The sequence below is a fragment of the Macaca fascicularis genome, chromosome 6 (genome assembly GCF_037993035.2).
Source record: "Macaca fascicularis isolate 582-1 chromosome 6, T2T-MFA8v1.1".
NCBI classification, from domain to species: Eukaryota; Metazoa; Chordata; class Mammalia; order Primates; family Cercopithecidae; genus Macaca; species Macaca fascicularis.
Genome location: NC_088380.1, coordinates 147,305,954 through 147,327,376, shown reverse-complemented (window position 1 = coordinate 147,327,376; position 21,423 = coordinate 147,305,954). Strand labels below are relative to the sequence as shown.

At 41.7% G+C, this 21,423-nt stretch overlaps 1 protein-coding gene across 9 annotated transcripts in view; it reads right to left on the bottom strand.

Moving 5' to 3' along the window:
• Positions 1-21,423, bottom strand: part of LOC102136630 (protocadherin alpha-C2) — a 199,956-nt gene that overhangs the window by 159,549 nt on the left and 18,984 nt on the right. For 2 of the 9 annotated variants that reach the window (XM_005558017.4, XM_073994440.1), the window contains exon 1: positions 16,334-18,838. The exons of 4 other annotated variants lie outside the window; for them this stretch is intronic. In XM_005558017.4, coding sequence (XP_005558074.3) covers positions 16,334-18,751 — 2,418 coding nt within the window. In that variant the 5' untranslated portion in view covers positions 18,752-18,838. Of the gene's footprint in view, positions 1-3,118; positions 5,647-10,062; positions 12,546-16,333; positions 18,839-21,423 lie in introns of those variants that run through there. 3 more of the 9 variants (XM_045394334.2, XM_073994446.1, XM_045394333.3) reach the window with 2 other exon arrangements.

The window sequence follows — 21,423 nt, the reverse complement described above, 5'->3', positions numbered from 1 at the left end:
CAATCTTCTCTACTTGCTAAGAAAGCATTTTAGGCTGGACGCAGTGGCTCCTGCCTGTAATTCCGGCATTTTGGGAGGCCGAGGTTGGTGGATCACGAGGTCAGGAGATGGCGACCATCCTGGCTAACACGGTGAAACCCCATCTCTACTAAAAATACAAAAAATTAGCCTGGCATGGTGGCCTGCGCCTGTAATCCCAGCTACTCCGGAGGCTGGGAAAGGAGAATCACTTGAACCCAGGAGGCAGAGGTTGCAATGAGCCGAGATCGCGCCGCTGCACTCCAGCCTGGGAGATAGAGCGAGACTCCGTCTCAAAAAAAGAAAAGAAGGAAGGGAGGGAGGGAGGGAGGGAGGGAGGAAGGAAGGAAGGAAGGAAGGAAGGAAGGAAGGAAGGAAGGAAGGAAGGAAGAAGGAAGGAAGGAAGGAAGGAAGGAAGGAAGGAAGGAAGGAAGGAAGGAAGGAAAGAAAGAAAGAAAGAAAGAAAGAAAGAAAGAAAGAAAGAAAGAAAGAAAGAAAGAATTTTAAAAGGCTATTCTACAACACTCTACATAAATGGTCTACTTAATTCATAGAACTACAACATAAATTGACTTCAAATCATCATCAAAATATTATCGTATACTTCTTTTTAAGAAAAATACTATTAATGGAAAGAAACATACAAAGATCTCAAACACATACTCAGCCCTCTGCAAGGTCTCAGGCAACTTTTAAATATGGGAAACATACAGCTACCAATGTAAGATAGTCTACACATTCCTTGGAAGGACTTTAACCATTCCAGAAAATTTTTTTCCACATAGGTGGTATTAACTTGACTTTCCTAAACCCATAATAACCTTTAGATTTTTTTCATTCCACCACACAACACTCAAAGTATTGAAACATCCTAGGTTAATCTAAAAATGACTTTATAAAAGATAATTTTACATAAAAATAAGATTAGTATGGACGGTCATAATGACTTTCTGACATTTTAGGTTTCCTTCTTGCAATCACTAACTTCTTTTCTTTTAAGAATGATAACTAAATTTTATTATGTACCTATCACTTGCCAGACTTTATTCTTGATAATTTATAACTATTAACTTACTTGATACAAAAAGTATATGCAGTAGAATTCACATTTATCATGCATACATATAAAGCCAAGGAACTGAATAACAAATCCTTTACCAAAGACTACATATACAAAAATTGGTAAAGGGAGGACTTGATTTAGAGAGCTTCAGAATCCACAATACTTAATAACTAACTTCTGGCACATTTCAATCCCAGAAATACTTAATAGCTAAAAGCATCACCATAATTAGAATAGTGAAAAGTATTAATGTACAAGAAACAGGTTTAGACTTTCTCATTGTGAAAGCACAACCCCAAATTCAAATATCAATTAGATAGATATTTGAAGAAACACAGAACTAAAATGACTTAAATGATAAGTTGCCAAATACAATGCTAGGTGGCGGAAAGAATCCTTTTATTTATGATATTTTGTAAAAGTCAATTAAATGTTTAGGAGAATTCAGTAATTAAAGTAATACCTGAGAACCAGGTAGACATAGACAGGATGGGAAATATTACTTACACAAAGGAAAAACTCCACATACTATTCAAACAGGATAATAAAGATAAGCATATTTTTTAAAGTCCTTAAAGGACTAAAATGAAAACAATTTGCTTTTATGTAATGTGTTCTAATAGTCAAATAAAATGTTAAACATGGACAGGCATTAAGAGAACATTAAAATCAACTACAAAATAATTCTGCTTTGAGGTTACCTTCAGGTGGACAAAGGGGATAAAACATGCCCATAAATGATTACATTATTGGTTCTTAAGGGATTAAAAGATTTAAAATAATGCTAATAACAAACTGTAAGAATTCAGAGTCCCAGAAATCCTTCATTCCCTTTCATCAAGTTCCACCATTTCCTCCAAAGCAACATGCTCAAAGTCTAATGGGTATTTAATATCAAGGCAGGCGGAACAGTCACAAGAAGCAAAAGTAAAAAGACAAGAGGAAAGAAAAGAAAGAAAACATTGAAAGACATCAAAATAAAGTATCTTGGATTTTTCAAAGATTTATCCCATAAAGCTAAATATTTTTACACAAACTAATGGGCCATGATAATCCCAAATATTCTGTATAATAAAGATTTATAAATTATGTTTGGTTTGCAAGAATGAAATTACCATGTATAGTTTTTCTGATGAAAACATTTTTCTAAGTCATATTAAATATCACTTTAATGTGGAATATTATTGAGAAGATTCCAACTCATGAACAAAGGATTGAATGATAAGAGTTTAGAAGATACTTGCAAGAGTAAAGTAATCATTTTCTAAACATAGAGGCTCAAAAAATGTTAAGTTGTCGACACCCCAACTGTAAAAATCATGTAGAATAAAAAACACGTCTCCAAATAGTAAAATGGTCTAAATAATGACTTAAAAGAAGCATTACAAATCTCTTCCCTCTTGATTTTACTTTTTTACTAGTTTATAAAAAAATTAGGAAGTATATGAAAACTATCAAATTTTGAAAAACACTATTATTCTGTATTTTATCACTACATTGCTTAAAACGGCGATAGTGAAACACCAAAGATATTTGTGACTACTAGACACCAGAAAGTCAGATAATAAGATGAATAAACTGAGATGTTAAAGTGAATAAGAGTAAACATAACGACAACATATTTAAAACATGCATTTCAAAGTACAGCATATGGAGTAAGATTAAGAGTTCAGTGCCTAAGGACAAAAGAATAAATGTTTTGGGGGAATACATTCACCAAAGATCAAAATACCCTGGACGTTGTTAGAGCATTGTTCAGAGAAGACGGCTGTAAGGCAGGCCAAAATAAATGGTCAGTAAAAAAGGGATATCATCCAACCATAACTTGAGTTTCCAGATAGACCCAACTTGTGGAGAATGATTAATACTGTATTATGCCACTGAGAAAATTCAATTAATTATAAAAGGTTTCTAAAAACTAAAACAATGTTTAAATTTTCACTATATAATACGGTGAAAAATACATATGAAACACTTTTAAAGTAATTACAATTTCCACAAATAGAATTTATGAGTTCTAAATTTAAATGGACTTACTTTGAGGCCATGATCAACATTTAAACCTTGCTGTTCGCCTACATCAACTGATCCCAGATCAGGAGGAAGGCTGGGGCTGAAGGCGATGAGGTCCGTCTTCAGTGGCCCCTCACCAGAGCACACCCTCTGCCGCTGTTGCTGCGAGTATGACCAGCTCCCCACCGCACTGGACCCGGCGGGGTGGGTCCCCGCCGGGCACCCACCCTCAGTGGGCGGAGCTGAGCACCGCAGCGCAGTATACAGTAGCAGCGTGAGCACCAGAAGGCTAGATACCGCGCAGATGGCGATGATCAGGTACACGTTGACATCCACCAGCGCCGCTTCGGGACCCAGAGCGCCAGTCGACGGCCTCGAAGACGCCTTTGGAGCCTGGCCGCTCTCCACCAGCGACACCAGCACGGTGGCCGTGGCCATCAGCGCCGGCTCACCATGATCCTTCACTATCACCAGCAGGCGGTGGCGCGGAGAGTCCGCTTCTTCCAGGGCACGAGTCGTGCTAATCTCTCCCGTGTACAGCCCCACACGGAACGGGAACCGAGCGCTGCTTGCCGCTGGCTGCAGCTCATACGAAAGCCACGCATTGTAGCCCGAGTCGGGGTCCACCGCGCGCACCTTTGCTACCACGTGGCCCTCACCCACCAACCGCGGCACCAGCTCGCTCACTGCACCACCAGTGCCACCCACCCGAGGCGCCAGCAGCACCGGCGCGTTGTCATTCTCGTCCAGCACGAATACCTGCAGCGTCACGTTACTGCCCAGAGGCGGCACGCCTGCGTCTCGCGCGCTCACCTGGAACTGCAGCAGCTCCAGCTCCTCGTGGTCCAGTGGCTGCAGAGCGTACACCTTGCCGCTCTGCGCGTGCACTGACACGTAGCTCGACAGCGCGCGCTCGCCCACCCGCCGCTCCACCAGCGAGTAGGACACCAGCGCGTTCTCCTGCGCATCCACGTCCCCCGCCGACACTGTGAAGATGTGGCAGCCCGGTGGGTTGTTCTCCTTCACGAACACCGTGTACTCGGACTGCGTGAACGCCGGCGCGTTGTCGTTCACGTCGGCCACACCCACAGACACGCTGGCCGTGGCCCACAGCGAAGGCGAGCCCCCGTCCCGTGCGGTCACCACCAGCTCATAGGCTGACACGTTCTCGCGGTCCAGGGCGCTGTCCAGCACCAATGAGTAGTAATTCTTGAAGGTGGACACCAGCTTGAAGGGGACATGGGGCGTCAAGGAGCAGGTCACCTGCCCGTTGACACCTGAGTCAAGGTCGTTCACGCTAAATAGGGCGATGACAGTACCGAATTGAGCGTCTTCACGTACAGGCAAGGATAAGGAAGTCAATGTTATCTCAGGGACGTTATCATTTTTATCCAAAATTCTCACTAAAACGGTGCAATGACCCACCATGGGAGGATGGCCTTTGTCCGTTGCGTCAATGCGGATTTTATATAAATTTACTTGTTCAAAATCCAAATTACCCCGAATCACTATTTCTCCTGTATTTCGATCTATGCTAAAGTGGTCAATAACCATAGTTGCAACAAGGCTATTAAAAGAGTATGAAATGGCCCCATTCGCTCCTTCATCCCGATCAGAAGCATTCAGTCTGATAACTGTTGTTCCGTTGTCTGCGTTTTCGAATATTCTTACTTCGTATTCAGGCTGCTCGAAAGTGGGAGCATTATCATTCACATCCAGCACTGTGACCAGCAGGTGAACACTGCCTGTAAGCTCAGGTTTGCCGCCATCTGTGGCTGTCAGGAATAAGTTGTGTGCAGGAGCGTCCTCTCTGTCCAAGGATTTTCTTAATACGAGCTCAACCAGTTTATTCTCATTGTTCTTTGAATTCACATCTAGCATGAAGTAATCATGAGAGCTAAGCCTGTAAGTTAACACGGAGTTAGCTCCAACATCTGCATCAGACGCGCTCTCTAGCGGAAACCGAGAGTCTGGCATTCTGGATTCTGAAACAAATAGCTTTTGCTCTTTTACCGGGAACACTGGCGGGTTGTCGTTAATGTCCTTCACTTCCACGTCCACATGGAAAACCTGCAGTGGCCTGTCCACTATCACCTCCAGGTGGATGCTGCACTCCGCGCTCCTCCCGCACAGCTCCTCGCGGTCTATTCGAGAATTCACAAACAAAATGCCATTCTGCAGATTTACCTCCAGAAGGTCCCCGTGTGTTTTGGACGCCACCCGGAACAGGCGCGGCACCAGCTCCGCCAGCTCCAGTCCCAGGTCCTGCGCGATGCGGCCCACGAAGGTGCCGTGTTTGGCCTCCTCGGAGACAAAGTAGTGGAGCTGGCCGCTCCCCGCCTTCCAGGCTGCGAGGAGCAGAAGCGAGAGTAGTAGTCGCCGGGATCCCAGGTCTCCTCGCCAGTGACAAACCATGTTAAATAGTCGTTTCCTATCAGAAAATCTTATCTTAATATGAAGATGAACGACTGTACTTTCCGGCGTCTTTTAATATTCAATTCCGCTGCATCTCCCATTGTTCAGACTTTAGAGACGGATGCTGTCAGAGGAACGACTTTGAACCTTGGCTAACCAGAACTTCTTAGTAGACAGCGACATCATGTGGCTTCAAAAGGTAATGATTACATGAATTACTTCCGCAATATCTGGGTTCTTTCATGCACCTTCTATTTCTTTATCATACTTTAATAGTAAATCCTTAACTTCATCAATTGCAGAGGTATTCATACCGTCTGGCTCCTTACATTAGTTTCATCTAGGGATTTCTTCTTCATAAGGAAAGGAATTTCTTCCCAATATTTTAAATATCGTATCAATTAATAATAAAGTATGACCTGTATGTCATGGATATCAGAAACGTAAACTGTCCTCCATAGTTTCGTGTGGAAGAAATGCATTAATATTTATTTGGTCACCAGAAACACTGGCATATATTACTCTGAGGTGAGCATATAATTCTAACTTTTCTACATTTTATCTTCTTGTGTTCTTATTGTTAAATTTCTGCTTTTCTTTATTCAATAAATGTCAAATTGCCTGAACAGTTTTACTTACTAAAGTAATAAAAATGTATGTGCATATTCTTTACACTATTTCCCGATATCTCTATAGCTTGTTAAATTCAGCCTCTCACTTAAAACATTTTCCTCTATGATTTCTCTGACATGTCAAACTCTAGTAGTATTTCCACCATTGGCTTGTTTGTTAGTTCTTCATCTTTCTTCTGCTCCAAAAAGTGAGTATTTTCCAGAATTATGCCTTTAACCTTTTTTCCCCAATCTTTTTATTTAACATTTCTATTTCCAGGGCTTTAAACTAGCCTATTATTTGAAGTATTCTTAACTCCATATCTGCAACCCCCTATTTTCATTTTCTACCTGACATTTTAACCTGTATATCCTAACATTGCCTAGAAAATGAGTCAACCAAAGTTAGAAGAATATCTAATCAATAATCACCCAAAACCCAAATCATTAAAAAATCACAATTTTTATAGCATGGCAATTCTCCACACTTACTCATATGTATTTTTATGATTTCTTTTCCCTTGCCTACCATATTTAAAGTTTGTATACATCCCATCTCTCCTTTCATGTGAGATAATTTCTGTCTTTATTAGTACAGCTTTCACTCGATTGCACTAAAATCTTCAGCAAGTTTATCTTTTTATTGACCAATTGTCAAGACATTAGACTTCCATCTGGGAGATAGGCTACATGACCATGAGCCAATCTTCTCGGTGCTAAGGCTAACCACTTTCCAATATGAGTCATATTTTACAGAAAATATGTTGTCTCTTTCTTGGTACACTCTTTGTTCAAGGTTTTTCTTCTATTACTTCATCTTTATGTGTCAAAATTCTATTCATCTTTCAAAGTCCACCTCAAAAGTAAATTCTCCATGAATGCCTTCATTGTAGATGATTAAGAGCTCCTCTGAATTTCTACAAAATTCTTACCAAAAACGTAGGTAAAATAGGAAAGGTGAATAAGGGCATTTTCTGTGAAATGATTTAAATTTCTCATCACATTATTTACACAAAAAAATATTTCTGTAGTTGACTCTAAATAGTAGCAAACAATTTGTAAAGAAAACAGTATTTCTGGATATTTCAGGAGTTTGAGACCAGCCTGGGCAACATGGTAAGACCCCATCTCTACAAAAAATACAAAAATTAGCTGAGTATGGTGGTGTGCGCCTGTAGTCCCAGCAACTTCGGCGGCTGAGGTAGGAAGATCACTTGAGCCCAGGAGGCAGAGGTTGCAGTGAGCCCAGATTGTGCCAGTGCACTGCATCCTGGGCTACAGATTGAGACCCTGTCTCAAAAATAATAATAATAATAATAATAATAATTGATGAATACAGTTTGGGTGGCTAAGGAGGATAAATCAACTTCAAGTATTTCCCAATTTAGGGAATTCCTATTTAGGGTATTTAAAACTTTCTTAATAATACACTAGGAAGGTTTTAAATATACATGCATGTAACCATAAAAACAAAGCAATGAAAACAGAATTACAATTACCATCTTTGAAGGTCAAAGATATTTATAGATTTTTCCACAAAACAATATTCTTTCAACAAGAGCAGCAAACTTGGTCTGCTTGTGGTGAATCACATATTACTGCTCAATGGTAAATAATTATATTGATTACCAAACAGATTTTTGACTTTGTATACTCTACCCTCATTCACGTTGAAAAGAAAACAGTAACATATCCTAAAATGATTTCCTAAAGTATATTAGAATATTAGGAACAGTGAAAATTGATCATCAGTTCTGGGTTTTATTTTATTTTATTTTATTATTTCATTTTATTTTATTTTTGAGGCAAGGTATTGCTCTGTCACCTAGGCTGGAGTTCAGTGCCATAACTGCAGCTTGGAGCTCCTAGGCTCAAGTGATCCTCCCACCTCAGCCTCTTGAGTAGCTGACACTACAGACACACATCACCATGCACAGCTAATTTTACAAAGTCTCTACAAAAGATGCACAAGCTGCTCTCAAACTCCTAGACTGAAGGAATCCTCCTGACTCGGCCTCCTGAAATGCTGGGATTAGAGGTGTATGCCACCACACCCAGTTAACTATCTTTTTTTAACTAACCAAATTATTTGTAAAAATTTTTTAAAAGTCTGGACAATTAGGTTATTGTTTCATTAATGTCCCTAATACAGTACTGGATTAATAAATCATGATATATCCATAAAACAAAATAAGATGCAAATACTTTTTAAAATAAGAAAGCAAATAATCAAAAAGAAGGAATAAGCGCTAATGAAATAATATGCCACAAAACCCAATATATAATTTAGGCTGGATGCGGTGGGTCACGCCTGTAATCCCAGCACTTTGGGAGGCTGAGGCAGGCAGATCACTTGAGCCCAAGATTTCAAGACCAGCCAGGGTAACATGGTGAAACTCTGTTTCTACTAAAATATATATAGAGAGAGAGAGAGAGAGAGAGAGCCCAGCATGGTTGCCAGCGTCTTTAATCTCAGCTACTTGGGTGACTGAAGCATGAGAATCGCTTGAACCAGAGAGGCGGATTTTTCAGCGAGCCAAGATCGCACCACTGCACTCCAGCGAGGGCGACAGAATAAAACTCTGTCCAAAAAAAAAATAATAATAATAATAATTTAAAGTGGAAAAACAAACAAAAAGTGCAGAAGGGTAGGTTTCTACTGTAATCACTTCTTTTTTTAAAAAAAGGAAGATGAAAGGCAGGCTGGGTGTGGTTGCTCATGTCTGTAATCCCAACACCTTGGGAGGCCAAGGTAGGAGGATCACTTGAAGCCAGGAGTTCAAGACCAGCCTGGGAAACAAGACGCCACTCTGTCTCTACAAAAATAAAACAAAATTAGCAGGGTGCAATGACATTCAGACTGTATTTCCAGCTACTCCAGAGGCTGAGACGGGAGGATCCTGTGAGCCCAGGACTGCAGTGAGCTATAATCCTGCCACTGCATTTCAGCAGCCTAGGTGATGGAGTGAGATCGTTGTCTCAAAAGAAGAAAAAAGAAAAGAAAAGGAAAAGAAAGAAAAGGAAAGAAAGAAGGAAGGAAGGGAGGGAGGGAAGGAAGGAAGGAAGGGGCAAATTCTAAAATACATATATAGGTGATTTACAATTTGGTGATTGTAAATACACACACATATATATATAATTTGGCAATAATAATCTTGGAATATACAAAAAAAAACTAAAACTGCTTCAGAAATTCGAAAAGGTAAAGTGAATGGTTTGGAGTTGGAGGAGACAACGAGATTTTTTACTATGTACTAGATTTCCCTCTTTGAAATTTTCAATGTGAATATATTTCTTATACAAACAAGGAACAAAATAAAAAATACTATTGAACTGCTATTTAAACTATTTTTAAATTGTTCATATTGATTCATCAAGAACATGGCAAATACATTTCAACAAAGTAAGTGAAAAAGAAGTCCGTACTACACAAATATGATAAAAAGAAGATAAATCGATATAAAAGAAATGTTTAAAATTCACGTTCTAAATATAAAAAGGCAAAATTGAACAGATGATTTTGACACATATATTTTATAAAATGAGGACAATACATAGAATAAAATATTAGGTAAAATATATATATTGAAATTTGTTTATTATAGCATTTATAAGTATTATCAAAATATGGAAATGTAAATACTTGATTTTGTAAATACACTATAGAAGAAAGGTGAATCCATTGATCCAGTTAGCAAAGTCCTTCTTCAAAAATAGAGAGTAGCCAACATAAACCATAGATTTTGATCTACAGTATTACGTATCCCAAAAGTGTATATTAAAAGTACTTCCAAATAATTAGTGCAAATACAGCATAACACTAAAAAGTAATAATTATGTACAAAGTTATCAACTAAAAAAGAAATTATGAAAGAAAATTTAAGGAGACAAATTGAACTAATTATTTTTAAAGTGTTGAAAGCAAGATTATTTACGACTCACATTGTCTGAAGAAGAAGGACCCTGAGGAAGGCTGGGACTGAAGGCCATGAGGTCTGTCTTGGGTGGGCCCTCCCCAGAGCACACCCTCTGCCGCCTCTGCTGGGAGAATGACCAGCTCCCCACCGCGCTGGAGCACACCAGAGTGGGCTTTACCAGACCACATGCACCCTCGGAGGACGGCGCTGAGCACCGCAACGCCGTGTACAGCAGCAGGGTAAGCACCAACAGACTGGACACGGAGCAGATGGCGATGATCAGGTACACGTTGACATCCATCAGTGCCACCTCTGGGCCTGCAATGCCCACCGACGCCCGCGACGATGCCTTTGGCGCCTGGGCGCTTTCCACCAGCGACACCAGCACGGTGGCTGTGGCTGTCAGCGAGGGCTCTCCATGGTCCTTCACCAGCACCAGAAGGCGGTGGCGCGGTGCGTCCGTCTCACCTAGGGCTCGGGTAGTGCTAATCTCGCCACTGTACAGCCCCACGCGGAACGGGATGCGCGCACTGGCGGCGACAGGTTGAAATTCGTACGAAAGCCACGCGTTGTAGCCTGAGTCAGCGTCAACTGCACGTACCTTCGCCACAACATGGCCCGCGCCCACAGACCGCGGCACAAGCTCGCTCACAGCGCCACCAATGCCACCCACCCGAGGCGCCAGCAGCACCGGCGCGTTGTCGTTCTCGTCCAGCACGAACACCTGCAGCGTCGCGTTGCTGCTCAGAGACCGCACGCCCGCGTCGCGCGCGCTCACCTGGAACTGCAGCAGCTCCAGCTCCTCGTGGTCTAGCGGCTGCAGCGCGTACACCTTGCCGCTCTCCGCGTGCACCGACACGTAGCTCGACAGCGCGCGCTCGCCCACCCGCCGCTCCACCAGCGAGTAGGACACCAGCGCGTTCTCCTGCGCGTCCGCATCCCGCGCAGACACCGTGAAGATGTGGCAGCCCGGTGGGTTGTTCTCCTTCACGAACACCGTGTACTCGGACTGCGTGAACGCCGGCGCGTTGTCGTTCACGTCGGCCACCTCCACGGACACGCTGGCCGTGGCCCACAGTGAAGGCGAGCCCCCGTCCCGCGCGGTCACCACCAGCTCATAGGCCGACACGCTCTCGCGGTCCAGGACGCTGTCCAGCACCAATGAATAGTAATTCTTGAAGGTGGACACCAACTTGAAGGGGACGTGGGGCGTCAGGGAGCAGGTAACCTGTCCATTGACTCCAAAATCTCGGTCAAACACGCTAATCAAAGTGATGACTGTACCTGGCTGGGCATCCTCTGAAATAGGGAGAGACAGGGAAGTGAGAGTCAACTGTGGAGCATTGTCATTTACATCCACAACTTCCACAAGAACTGTACAATGACCAGCCAGTGGTAGGAAGCCTTTATCGACAGCCTCTACTGGGATCTTGTGTGCTCTACTTTCTTCAAAATCCATATGTCCTATCACTGTGATTGCCCCACTTACGGGGTCCATGTGGAACTTGGATTTTATATCTGGAGAAACATCACTGGAGAAGGAGTAAATAATATCCCCATTCAAGCCTTCGTCTAAATCTGAGGCATTGGGGTGAATCACCAGCGTTCCGATAGAAACGTTTTCTGGTAATTTCACCGTATAGAGGGTTCTGTCGAATACTGGGGCATTGTCATTGACGTCCAGTACTGTGATGAGTAACTGAACGGTGCCAGTCAGTTCAGGTTTGCCTCCATCGGTGGCCGTGAGCAATAAATGAAGCTCCGGAGTTTCTTCTCTGTCCAAAGGTTTCCGTAATACAAGCCCAAGAGGTTTTACCTGCTGGTTGCTGGTTGGCACATCCAGGGAGAAATACTCATTGGGGCTCAGTCTGTAAGTGAGCAAGGCGTTCTCCCCGATATCTGCATCGGACGCGCCCTCTAGTGGAAACCGAGAGTCAAGCGGCCTGGATTCCGCGATGAACAGGTTCTTTTGTGTCGCTGGGAACACGGGAGGGTTGTCGTTAATGTCCTTCACCTCCACGTCCACATGGAAAACCTGCAGCGGCCTGTCCACGATCACCTCCAGGTGGATGCTGCACTCTGCGCTCCGCCCACACAGCTCCTCGCGGTCGATCCGCGAATTCACAAACAAAATGCCATTCTGCAGATTTACCTCCAGAAGGTCCCCACGGAATTTGCACACCGCCCGGAACAGGCGCGGCACCAGCTCCGACAGCTCCAGCCCCAGGTCCTGCGCGATGCGGCCCACGAAGGTGCCGTGTTTAGCCTCCTCGGGGACCGAGTAGTGGAGCTGGCCTCTCCCCGCCTCCCAAGCAGCTAGAATTGTAAAAAACAGCAGTAGATGTCGGCGCCCTGGGTCGTATCCACTCCGGCACACCATTTCAGATTATTGGCGTTTTATTTTTCTAGTCAGCAAAACCTGCCTCCGAATTTATAGGAATGTTTTTATCACTTCATTTCAATCTCGATGTGTGGCCATTGTTGTGCATCTGAAGAGTGAAAGAGAGTGGAGCGTCTTTCCAGTGCGAACAGGAATGACTTCCTTTTGTTGATTATGAAAGAATTTGCGGTAAAGAGCGACATCATGTGGCCCAAATGGTAAGTAAGAATTACAAACTATTAATCGGTTGAAAAGTTTTATTTCAAACTCTGAATTTTTTTCTTCATTGTTGTTAAAGGTTAAAATAGCATTTCTCATGCTTGTTAGAAGCATTCTTAGGCAACTGATGGCTTTTGAATACTTAGTGTGAACATAATTGTAGCTTCCTCATGCCTTAGAAAAACTTTTTTTTCACACAGTTTTAAATAAAGACAGAAACCTAAGTGACAACATGAATCTAAACAACTGCAAGTTTAAATTCCTTTGATCTGGATCCCAGGAAACTTCATATTCTTGATTCAGTACCCCTTGTTAAGAAAAATCCTGTACTCTTTTAGGGGGACCCAGGATCTCAAGAATCTACTGATTGATGAAAGAGAAACTTAGAAAGGGGTGTGTGTGTGTGTGTGTGTGTGTGTGTGTGTGTGTGTGTTTTCTTTTTAGGAGGCAAGAAACATTAGCACCTATCTAGACACTTTTCTTGGAAAACAAAATAAGAGAAGGTTTGGGGAATCTTTGAAGGGGAAGAATTTGTATCATGTGAACTTTCTGAGGAGGAAGTATTCTGAATTTTTTGCTTTAGCAGAATCTAAATATACTGTTTCATGATTTTATATTTGTTCATGATTTTATATTTGTTTCCTCATTCTATCCTTTCAAACACTTGTGTGTTATGATATTTGCCTATTTATACAATCTCAAATATTATTTGTATTATTTCTTTTATAATATAAGTTTATTTTATTAGATAAATTTCAGTGCTCAGCCATCTCACATAAAGCAGCCCCTTGATCAAGTCTTGAGTTATTTCATCCTTTTTGGATCTACCTTACTGTGTTAGTTTTCTTGAATGTTTCACTCCAATGTTCCCAACGGCAATGTAAAATAATTATGTCTGTATCCAGATGTTTTCCTAAATAAGTTTTCATAATTGCTGCTTTCCTGGAGTATTGCAGTGGCTTCTTATTGTGTAACCTGTCCATTCCTATTTCATTCTCCTTCATTTAATCCTTGCAGTCATTTTCCTTAAACACTTTTGATTCCCATTGCTTCACACTTTTTTACAGCTTTCAAACGACTTTTGAAGAGTGTCAAAATTACTTGTCTAGTACTCAAAGTTACCCAAAAGGTTTTTCTCATATTACTTTTCTTGCTTTATATCACAGTCTCTCTTATAGGAATCATGTGCTTTACCCAAAGTTGACTATTCCTTATTTCTAGGTACATTTGGAATTTTCCGTATACTCACTTAAGTTACTCTCTTCTCAAGAATACCTATTAGTCTCCATATTCTCCCAGGAAAAACTCTTTCCATTTTATAACCAGTAAAACATCATGACTCTTCAAGGACTCCTTCAACAAGGGAAAAAGGCAAATACTTTTTTTCTATTCCAATAACACTGTGAAGTACCTTTCTAGCACCTCTTACAATATTCTTCCTTTTACTATCATCGTATTTATGTAGGATATTTATCTTTATTTATCTATTAAATTTGAAGCCAGGGACTGGGTGTTGTTAATTCGATGATTCTCAGCAGGCACAGTGTGATACTCTTAAAGACCTCCCTAGAAACTCTTTAAAAAACATTTACTCACTAGCAACGCTGCAGTTCTTTACTTCCTAAGAAAGTATGCTGTTTTGAGATTGTTAGATATCATTATCTACACAAATGGTGATCTTCGGTATAATCAGAGACAATTCCATAACTCTTAAGTATGTAGAGGTAGTTTTTTAAATTTTGGTGCAATATTAATTATATGCTTAAAAATTATCATGTACTTCTTTTAGAAAACAGAAAATACTACTAATGGTTTCTGCCATTTCAAGAATGGAAAATGCTCACATTAGGGAACACAAACCTCAACTCAGTCCTCTAATGGCCCTTAAGCAACTTTTAAATGTGGGCAAATACACCATTCAAGCTTAACATAGTCTAATATTTCCTGGGAAGGTGGACAACACAAAAAGTCAAAACCACCTTCAGGAAATCACTGAGGACTCAGCAGTTTAAATGTCTTTTGAATTCATAAAACTTTTCCACTGTCCAAGTCTTAATTCAATTTTCAACTTTGAAACACACATTTTAAATTACTTTTGATGTGGAACACGGCATTTAAAATGTTAGAGACATCTCGGATTAATTTGGTAATTATGGCCTCACTATGAATAACAAAAACTCAATCTTTACATAAAATGAAAACAATATGGAATCCGTAATGAGAGCTTCCTAACATACAATGACATAAAGTTTTTATTTTCCTCTTTGGAAAACTAGTAGCAAATTTTATTAAGCACTTACTATTTGGCAAACACAGCTATAAGCACCTTACAGTATCAACTTACTAAAGCTTTATGAAAATTCTATCATTGAAACTAGTGTTTATCACTCCAACTTTACAGAAGAAACTGAAATGGAGGTGAAACAATCCATCCACAAAACAAAATTGGTAGCAATGAAGTTTAGGCAAGGTAGGATAGCACCAAAAGTCACACCTAATCACTACTTTTTGCTGCTTTTCATTTAAAGAAATAATGAATAGCCAAGCATAGTGACTCACACCTATAATCTTAGTACTCTGGGAGGCCAAGGTGGGCAGATCACTTGCAACCAGTAGTTTGAGACCAGGCTGGGCAACATGGAGAAACCCCGTATCTACAAAAAAAAAAGTCGGTGGGCATGGTGGTGCTCGCGTGTAGTCCCCGCTACTCCAGTGGCTGAGGTGAGAGAATCACTTGAGCCCAGGAACTCTAGGGTGCAGTGAGCCATTATTGCACCACTGTACTCCAGCCTGGGTGACAGAGCAAGACCCTGTCACACACACACACACAGAAAATAGTGAATAGTTTAAATTACTGTGTAGAAACAGTGAAAACATTAAAACAAAAAATAGATTTAGACTCCATGAAGAGAAGACCATCAAATGAAATTCAAACAGAAATAAGAGAGCTGCAATGCCAGAGGAATGCAGTTTTCATATAAATTTACTTGATCACAAGGTCCAAAATCTCTTGAATCACTATTTTTCCAGTATTTAGATCAGTAGTAAATAAATCAACCATAACAACCAGAAGTATTCAGGCTGATAATTATTGTTTTTGTCCTTTATTCCTCAATGGTTTAAAAGGGGGACAATAAATAAACACTATTGTCTCCTGGAATCACAAGTCTGAAAGGGAACCACAGATAAAAAGTATGATGATCAGAGTTCTTACACAAAATGGATGAAATCAAAGTGTTAACTTAATAAAAGTCTCAGCAGAAAAACATTGAAATGGAAAGTGTAAAAGCATAAGTGATACAGTGGTGCTCAAATATCAATATATGATCAAAACAGAGTATATGTGAAAAAAAAATTTCCTACAGCTCAAAGGCAAACAAATGAAAATCCGATATAATTAATCAGAAAAACATGCTACTAAGAATCTGAATTACAATGCAACAGAAAACGACATGTCCCAGAATATTTTGGTTTGAAGACAAAAATTCTGAGGTGCAGATTGTGGACAATTATTTCTAATTCCACTTAAATTACAAATATTAGAGAAGCAAAGATATTATAATAAGAAACAGAATAAAATGAAAATACGTAAATTTTGTAAAATTAATTAAAATTAAAAACAGAAATATAGAAAACAAATCTGCGGAAAAAATTATGAATTTAAAATAAAAATTAACTATTATGAAAATTCACTTACTTTGGCATCATGATCTTCATTTAAAGCCTGATTCTCCGCCCTACCCATAACAGGACAAGGTGAAAGGCTGGGGCTGAAGGCCATGAGATCCATCTTGGGTGGGCCCTCCCCAGAGCACACCCTCTGCCGCCTCTGCTGCGAGTATGACCAGCTCCCCACCGCGCTGGAGCACACCAGCGTGGACTTGCCCGCCGTGCACGCGCCCTCGGCGGGCGGCGCCGAGCACCGCAGCGCGGTGTACAGCAGTAGCGTGAGGACCAGCAGGCTGGATACCGAACAGATGGCGATGATCAGGTACACGTTGACATTCACCAGCGCCGCCTCTGGGCCCGCGGCGCCCACCGACATCCGCGATGACGCTTTTGGAGCCTGGCCATTCTCCACCAGCGACACCAGCACCGTGGCCGTGGCCGTCAGCGTCGGCTCACCGTGGTCTTTCACCAGCACCAGCAGCCGGTGGCGCGGAGAGTCTGCTTCGTCCAGGACACGAGTCGTGCTGATCTCGCCCGTGTACAGCCCCACGCGAAACGGGAAGCGAGCGCTGCTTGCCACTGGCTGCAGCTCATACGAAAGCCACGCGTTGTAGCCCGAGTCGGCGTCCACTGCGCGCACTTTCGCCACCACTTGGCCCACACCCACCGACCGCGGCAACAGCTCGCTCACTGCACCACCAGTGCCACCCACCCGAGGCGCCAGCAGCACCGGCGCGTTGTCGTTCTCGTCCAGCACGAATACCTGCAGCGTCACATTGCTGCCCAGAGGTGGCACGCCCGCGTCGCGCGCGCTCACTTGGAACTGCAGCAACTCTACCTCCTCATGGTCCAGCGGCTGCAGCGCGTACACCTTGCCGCTCTCCGCGTGCACCGACACGTAGCTCGACAGCGCGCGCTCGCCCACCCGCCGCTCCACCAGCGAGTAGGACACCAGCGCGTTCTCCTGCGCGTCCGCGTCCCGCGCAGACACCGTGAAGATGTGGCAGCCCGGCGGGTTGTTCTCCTTCACGAACACCGTGTACTCGGACTGCGTGAACGCCGGCGCGTTGTCGTTCACGTCGGCCACACCCACAGACACGCTGGCCGTGGCCCACAGCGAAGGCGAGCCCCTGTCCCGTGCGGTCACCACCAGCTCATAGGCTGACACGTTCTCGCGGTCCAGGGCGCTGTCCAGCACCAACGAGTAGTAATTCTTGAAGGTGGACACCAGCTTGAAGGGGACATGGGGCGTCAAGGAGCAGGTCACCTGCCCGTTGACACCTGAGTCAAGGTCGTTCACGCTAATTAGGGCGATGACAGTACCGAATTGAGCGTCTTCACGTACAGGCAAGGATAAGGAAGTCAATGTTATCTCAGGGACGTTATCATTTTTATCCAAAATTCTCACTAAAACGGTGCAATGACCCGCCATGGGAGGATGACCTTTGTCCGTTGCGTCAACGCGGATTTTGTATAAATTTACTTGTTCAAAATCCAAATTACCCCGAATCACTATTTCTCCTGTATTTCGATCTATGCTAAAGTGGTCAATAACCATGGCTGCAACAAGGCTATTAAAAGAGTATGAAATGGCCCCATTCGCTCCTTCATCCCGATCAGAAGCATTCAGTCTGATAACTGTTGTTCCGTTGTCTGCATTTTCGAATATTCTTACTTCGTATTCAGACTGTTCGAAAGTGGGAGCATTATCATTCACATCCAGCACTGTGACCAGCAGGTGAACAGTGCCTGTGAGCTCAGGTTTGCCGCCATCTGTGGCTGTCAGGAATAAGTTGTGTGCAGGAGCATCCTCTCTGTCCAAGGATTTCCTTAATATGAGCCCAATTTGTTTACTGTCATCACTGTTTATTTTCACATCTAGCCCGAAGTATTCGCTAGAACTGAGTTTATAGGTTAAGACGGAATTTGAGCCCACATCTGCATCTGACGCGCCCTCTAGTGGAAACACAGAATCTGGCAGCCTAGATTCGTAAATCAGCACTCTTTGTTCCTCTACCGGGAACAAGGGCGGGTTGTCGTTAATGTCCCTCACCTCTACGTCCACATGGAAAACCTGCAGCGGCCTGTCCACGATCACCTCCAGGTGGATGCTGCACTCCGCGCTCCTCCCGCACAGCTCCTCGCGGTCTATCCGAGAATTCACAAACAAAATGCCATTCTGCAGATTTACCTCCAGAAGGTCCTCGTGGTTTTTGGAGGCCATCCTGAACAGGCGCGGCACCAGCTCCGCCAGCTCCAGCCCCAGATCCTGCGCGATGCTGCCCACGAAGGTGCCGTGTTTGGCCTCCTCCGGGACGGAGTAGTGGAGCTGGCCGCTCCCCACCTTCCAGGCTGCGAGGAGCAGAAACGGGAGGAGCAGACATTGCTTTCCCAATCTGTCTTCCAGGGTAAACACCATGTCAAATACCTCTTGTTTTATTTCCATTAGAAGATCTTCCGCATAAAGATAAAATACTGTAAGTTCCGGAATTTATTAATCCAATTCTTCTGCGTCCGCCATCATTCAACAGTCAGGGAATGATGCAGTAATAGAAGAAATTTGAATGGTGGCTAGCTATAACTTCATGGTAGACAGCGACATCATGCGGCTCCAAAAGGTAAGAAATTAATTCACATAACAGTGCTGTACTATATATTTTTTAAATGTTATCTTCTTTTCTCTACTTTTATAGTAAATCCTCCTCACGTTTGTAATTTGCACAGGCAGTGGTATCTTAGTACCCTTAGAGTAAGGGATCTAATTATTCACAGCTAAACAATTTTTCTACCAGTATTTGCAACATTAGTATTAGCCAGTTTAGCAAATTTAAGTGTTTACGAAACTACTCTTTAAATCAGAAAATAAACTATTCTACACACTTTTAGAAAAGAAACTTACCCACATATGTCTGTCATAGGACGTGCTATTATATAGTGCTCTAGGGAAAAATGTAACTTAAAATCATCAAATTTTGGTTGAATTTTTAAAGCTTTATGGATTGTTGAAGTCCATGCTTTCTTTGTTCAACAAATACCAGACGCTCTTAAGGTTCTTTTGTGTAATGATGGAAGATAAAATTCTAGAGCATATTCTTTATTGCATTTAATTTATCGGCAGCTTATATTAGGATTCTCGCTTAAAATATTCTTTTCATATAGTTTACCACTTCAATTCTAGTGGAATTTCTACCCATTGTGCTTTGCTGTTTTTGATTCTACAGCTGTTCTTAAATGATCTCATTCTTTTCTCTCAACTTCAACCCTGTCCTATATCCTTTCCTTTAATTGTTCTCACTCACTTCCAAGTTTTGAATAAGACTTTTATTGAGGTACTTACAAATCCATATCTTCATCCCTTCTTTCTATGTTTCTAATTGTCATTTTCACCTATACATGCTGACTCCTAGAAAACAGCTTGTTAAATATCAAAGCATGACCAATTATTAATAATCCCCAAATTCAAATTTTCAAATTCATATTTTTAATAACATGAGTATTTCCCATGTCACTTATATTACTTTTTAAATTACTCCTTTTCCCTGGCTTGCCTTCTTCCACATCCACCTAAGTCCATCTGTCTTTCACATGTTATCATATTTATCTTTATGAGTACAGCTTTCATTGAATTTTACTAAACCTAGAAATTCCAAGACATTTTAGAAACTTCTAGTAGCCTAATATGTAATCACATATTAGGTGATCAACTTTTTGAAGGTTATTTTCAATTACTCTCCAACATGAATCTTATTTTTCTGACAATACAGACCACTTGCTCTTCCTCTTTCCCAATACCGTGTTTGTTTTAGCTGGATTTTTAAATTACATCTACATTTACCTGCAAAAATGTTACCCTCACATAAAAGTCAAGGCCAAATATCAACTTCACCCTTAATTTAACCTTAATGTTATCCATTGGAAGTGATTGAACCCCTCCTTGAAAGAAAATTAGAGCCACCAATAAGACTTTTCATATTACATGATCATCTTCACCTTACTCCGAAATTCTGATATACAGTAAAATGCCTCACAGATTATTGTAACACAAAAGCCTTTTCTTCCGTGTGAAATTCTATCTTAAAATAATTAACCTGGATCTATTAAGTAGTTCTTATCACTGACTTTCTATTGCAGTTATTTTGGGCAAACAAAGGGTTCAATTTCCTAACCAAAAACAATCCCCAAAACAAGAGGTTCCTATAAAAAAGATAAACTGCACAAAATATATATAAAGACTTGATATGTAAAGAGATATATAGTTTATATCACAGAATAAGATAACTTGATTTTTTAAAATTTGACCGTGGTTAAGTGTAGATTTACAGAGTGATAAAAACTATTTCTCAATTTCTAGGACTTCCTCAGAGTAGCTCAGGATATTAGGAATATATAAATAGCATCATAGAAGGGTATTTATAAAATTAAATGCATATGAGAATAAAAGAAACAAACAAAGCAACAGAAAGAGGGAATTCACATTTTATCATGTAAAGTGTAGACTAGTTATTACCTATAAACCCACACTTTTCCCCTCAAAAGAGTAGAAAAACGGTTCTCATTATTTCAGATGGAGAGGACACTTGTCTAGAGTAGTCTCAAACATACAGCTTTAACAAACAACTCTTTGTAAACAACTCAAGAGGGCAGTTTGTATCATGGTATATTTATTTTTTTAATCTAAAAATGAAAAGTAACAACAAGCAGTAAAATTTCCCAACCAAAATATAGCAGAATTTGCACAACTGAGAGGGTTCACAATTACTCCTCATCAATATAATAATTTAGGCTGGGCATGATGGCTCATGCCTGCAATCCCAGCACTTTGGGAGGCCGAGGCGGGTGAATCACCTGAGATTAGGAGTTCAAGACCACCCTGACCAACGTGGTGAAAACCCATCTCTAGTAAATACAAAAAATTAGCCGGGTGTAGTGGCACATGCCTGCAATCCCAGCTACTCGGGAAGACAAGGCAGGAGAATTGCTTGAATCTGGGAGGCTGAGATTGCACCATTGCACTCGTTTGGGCAACAAGAGGAAAATCCCGTCTCAAAATATCTATTAGATATATAATTTATAAATTGAAAAATATGCAAGTTTCCAGAAAATTAAATCATTGTTCTA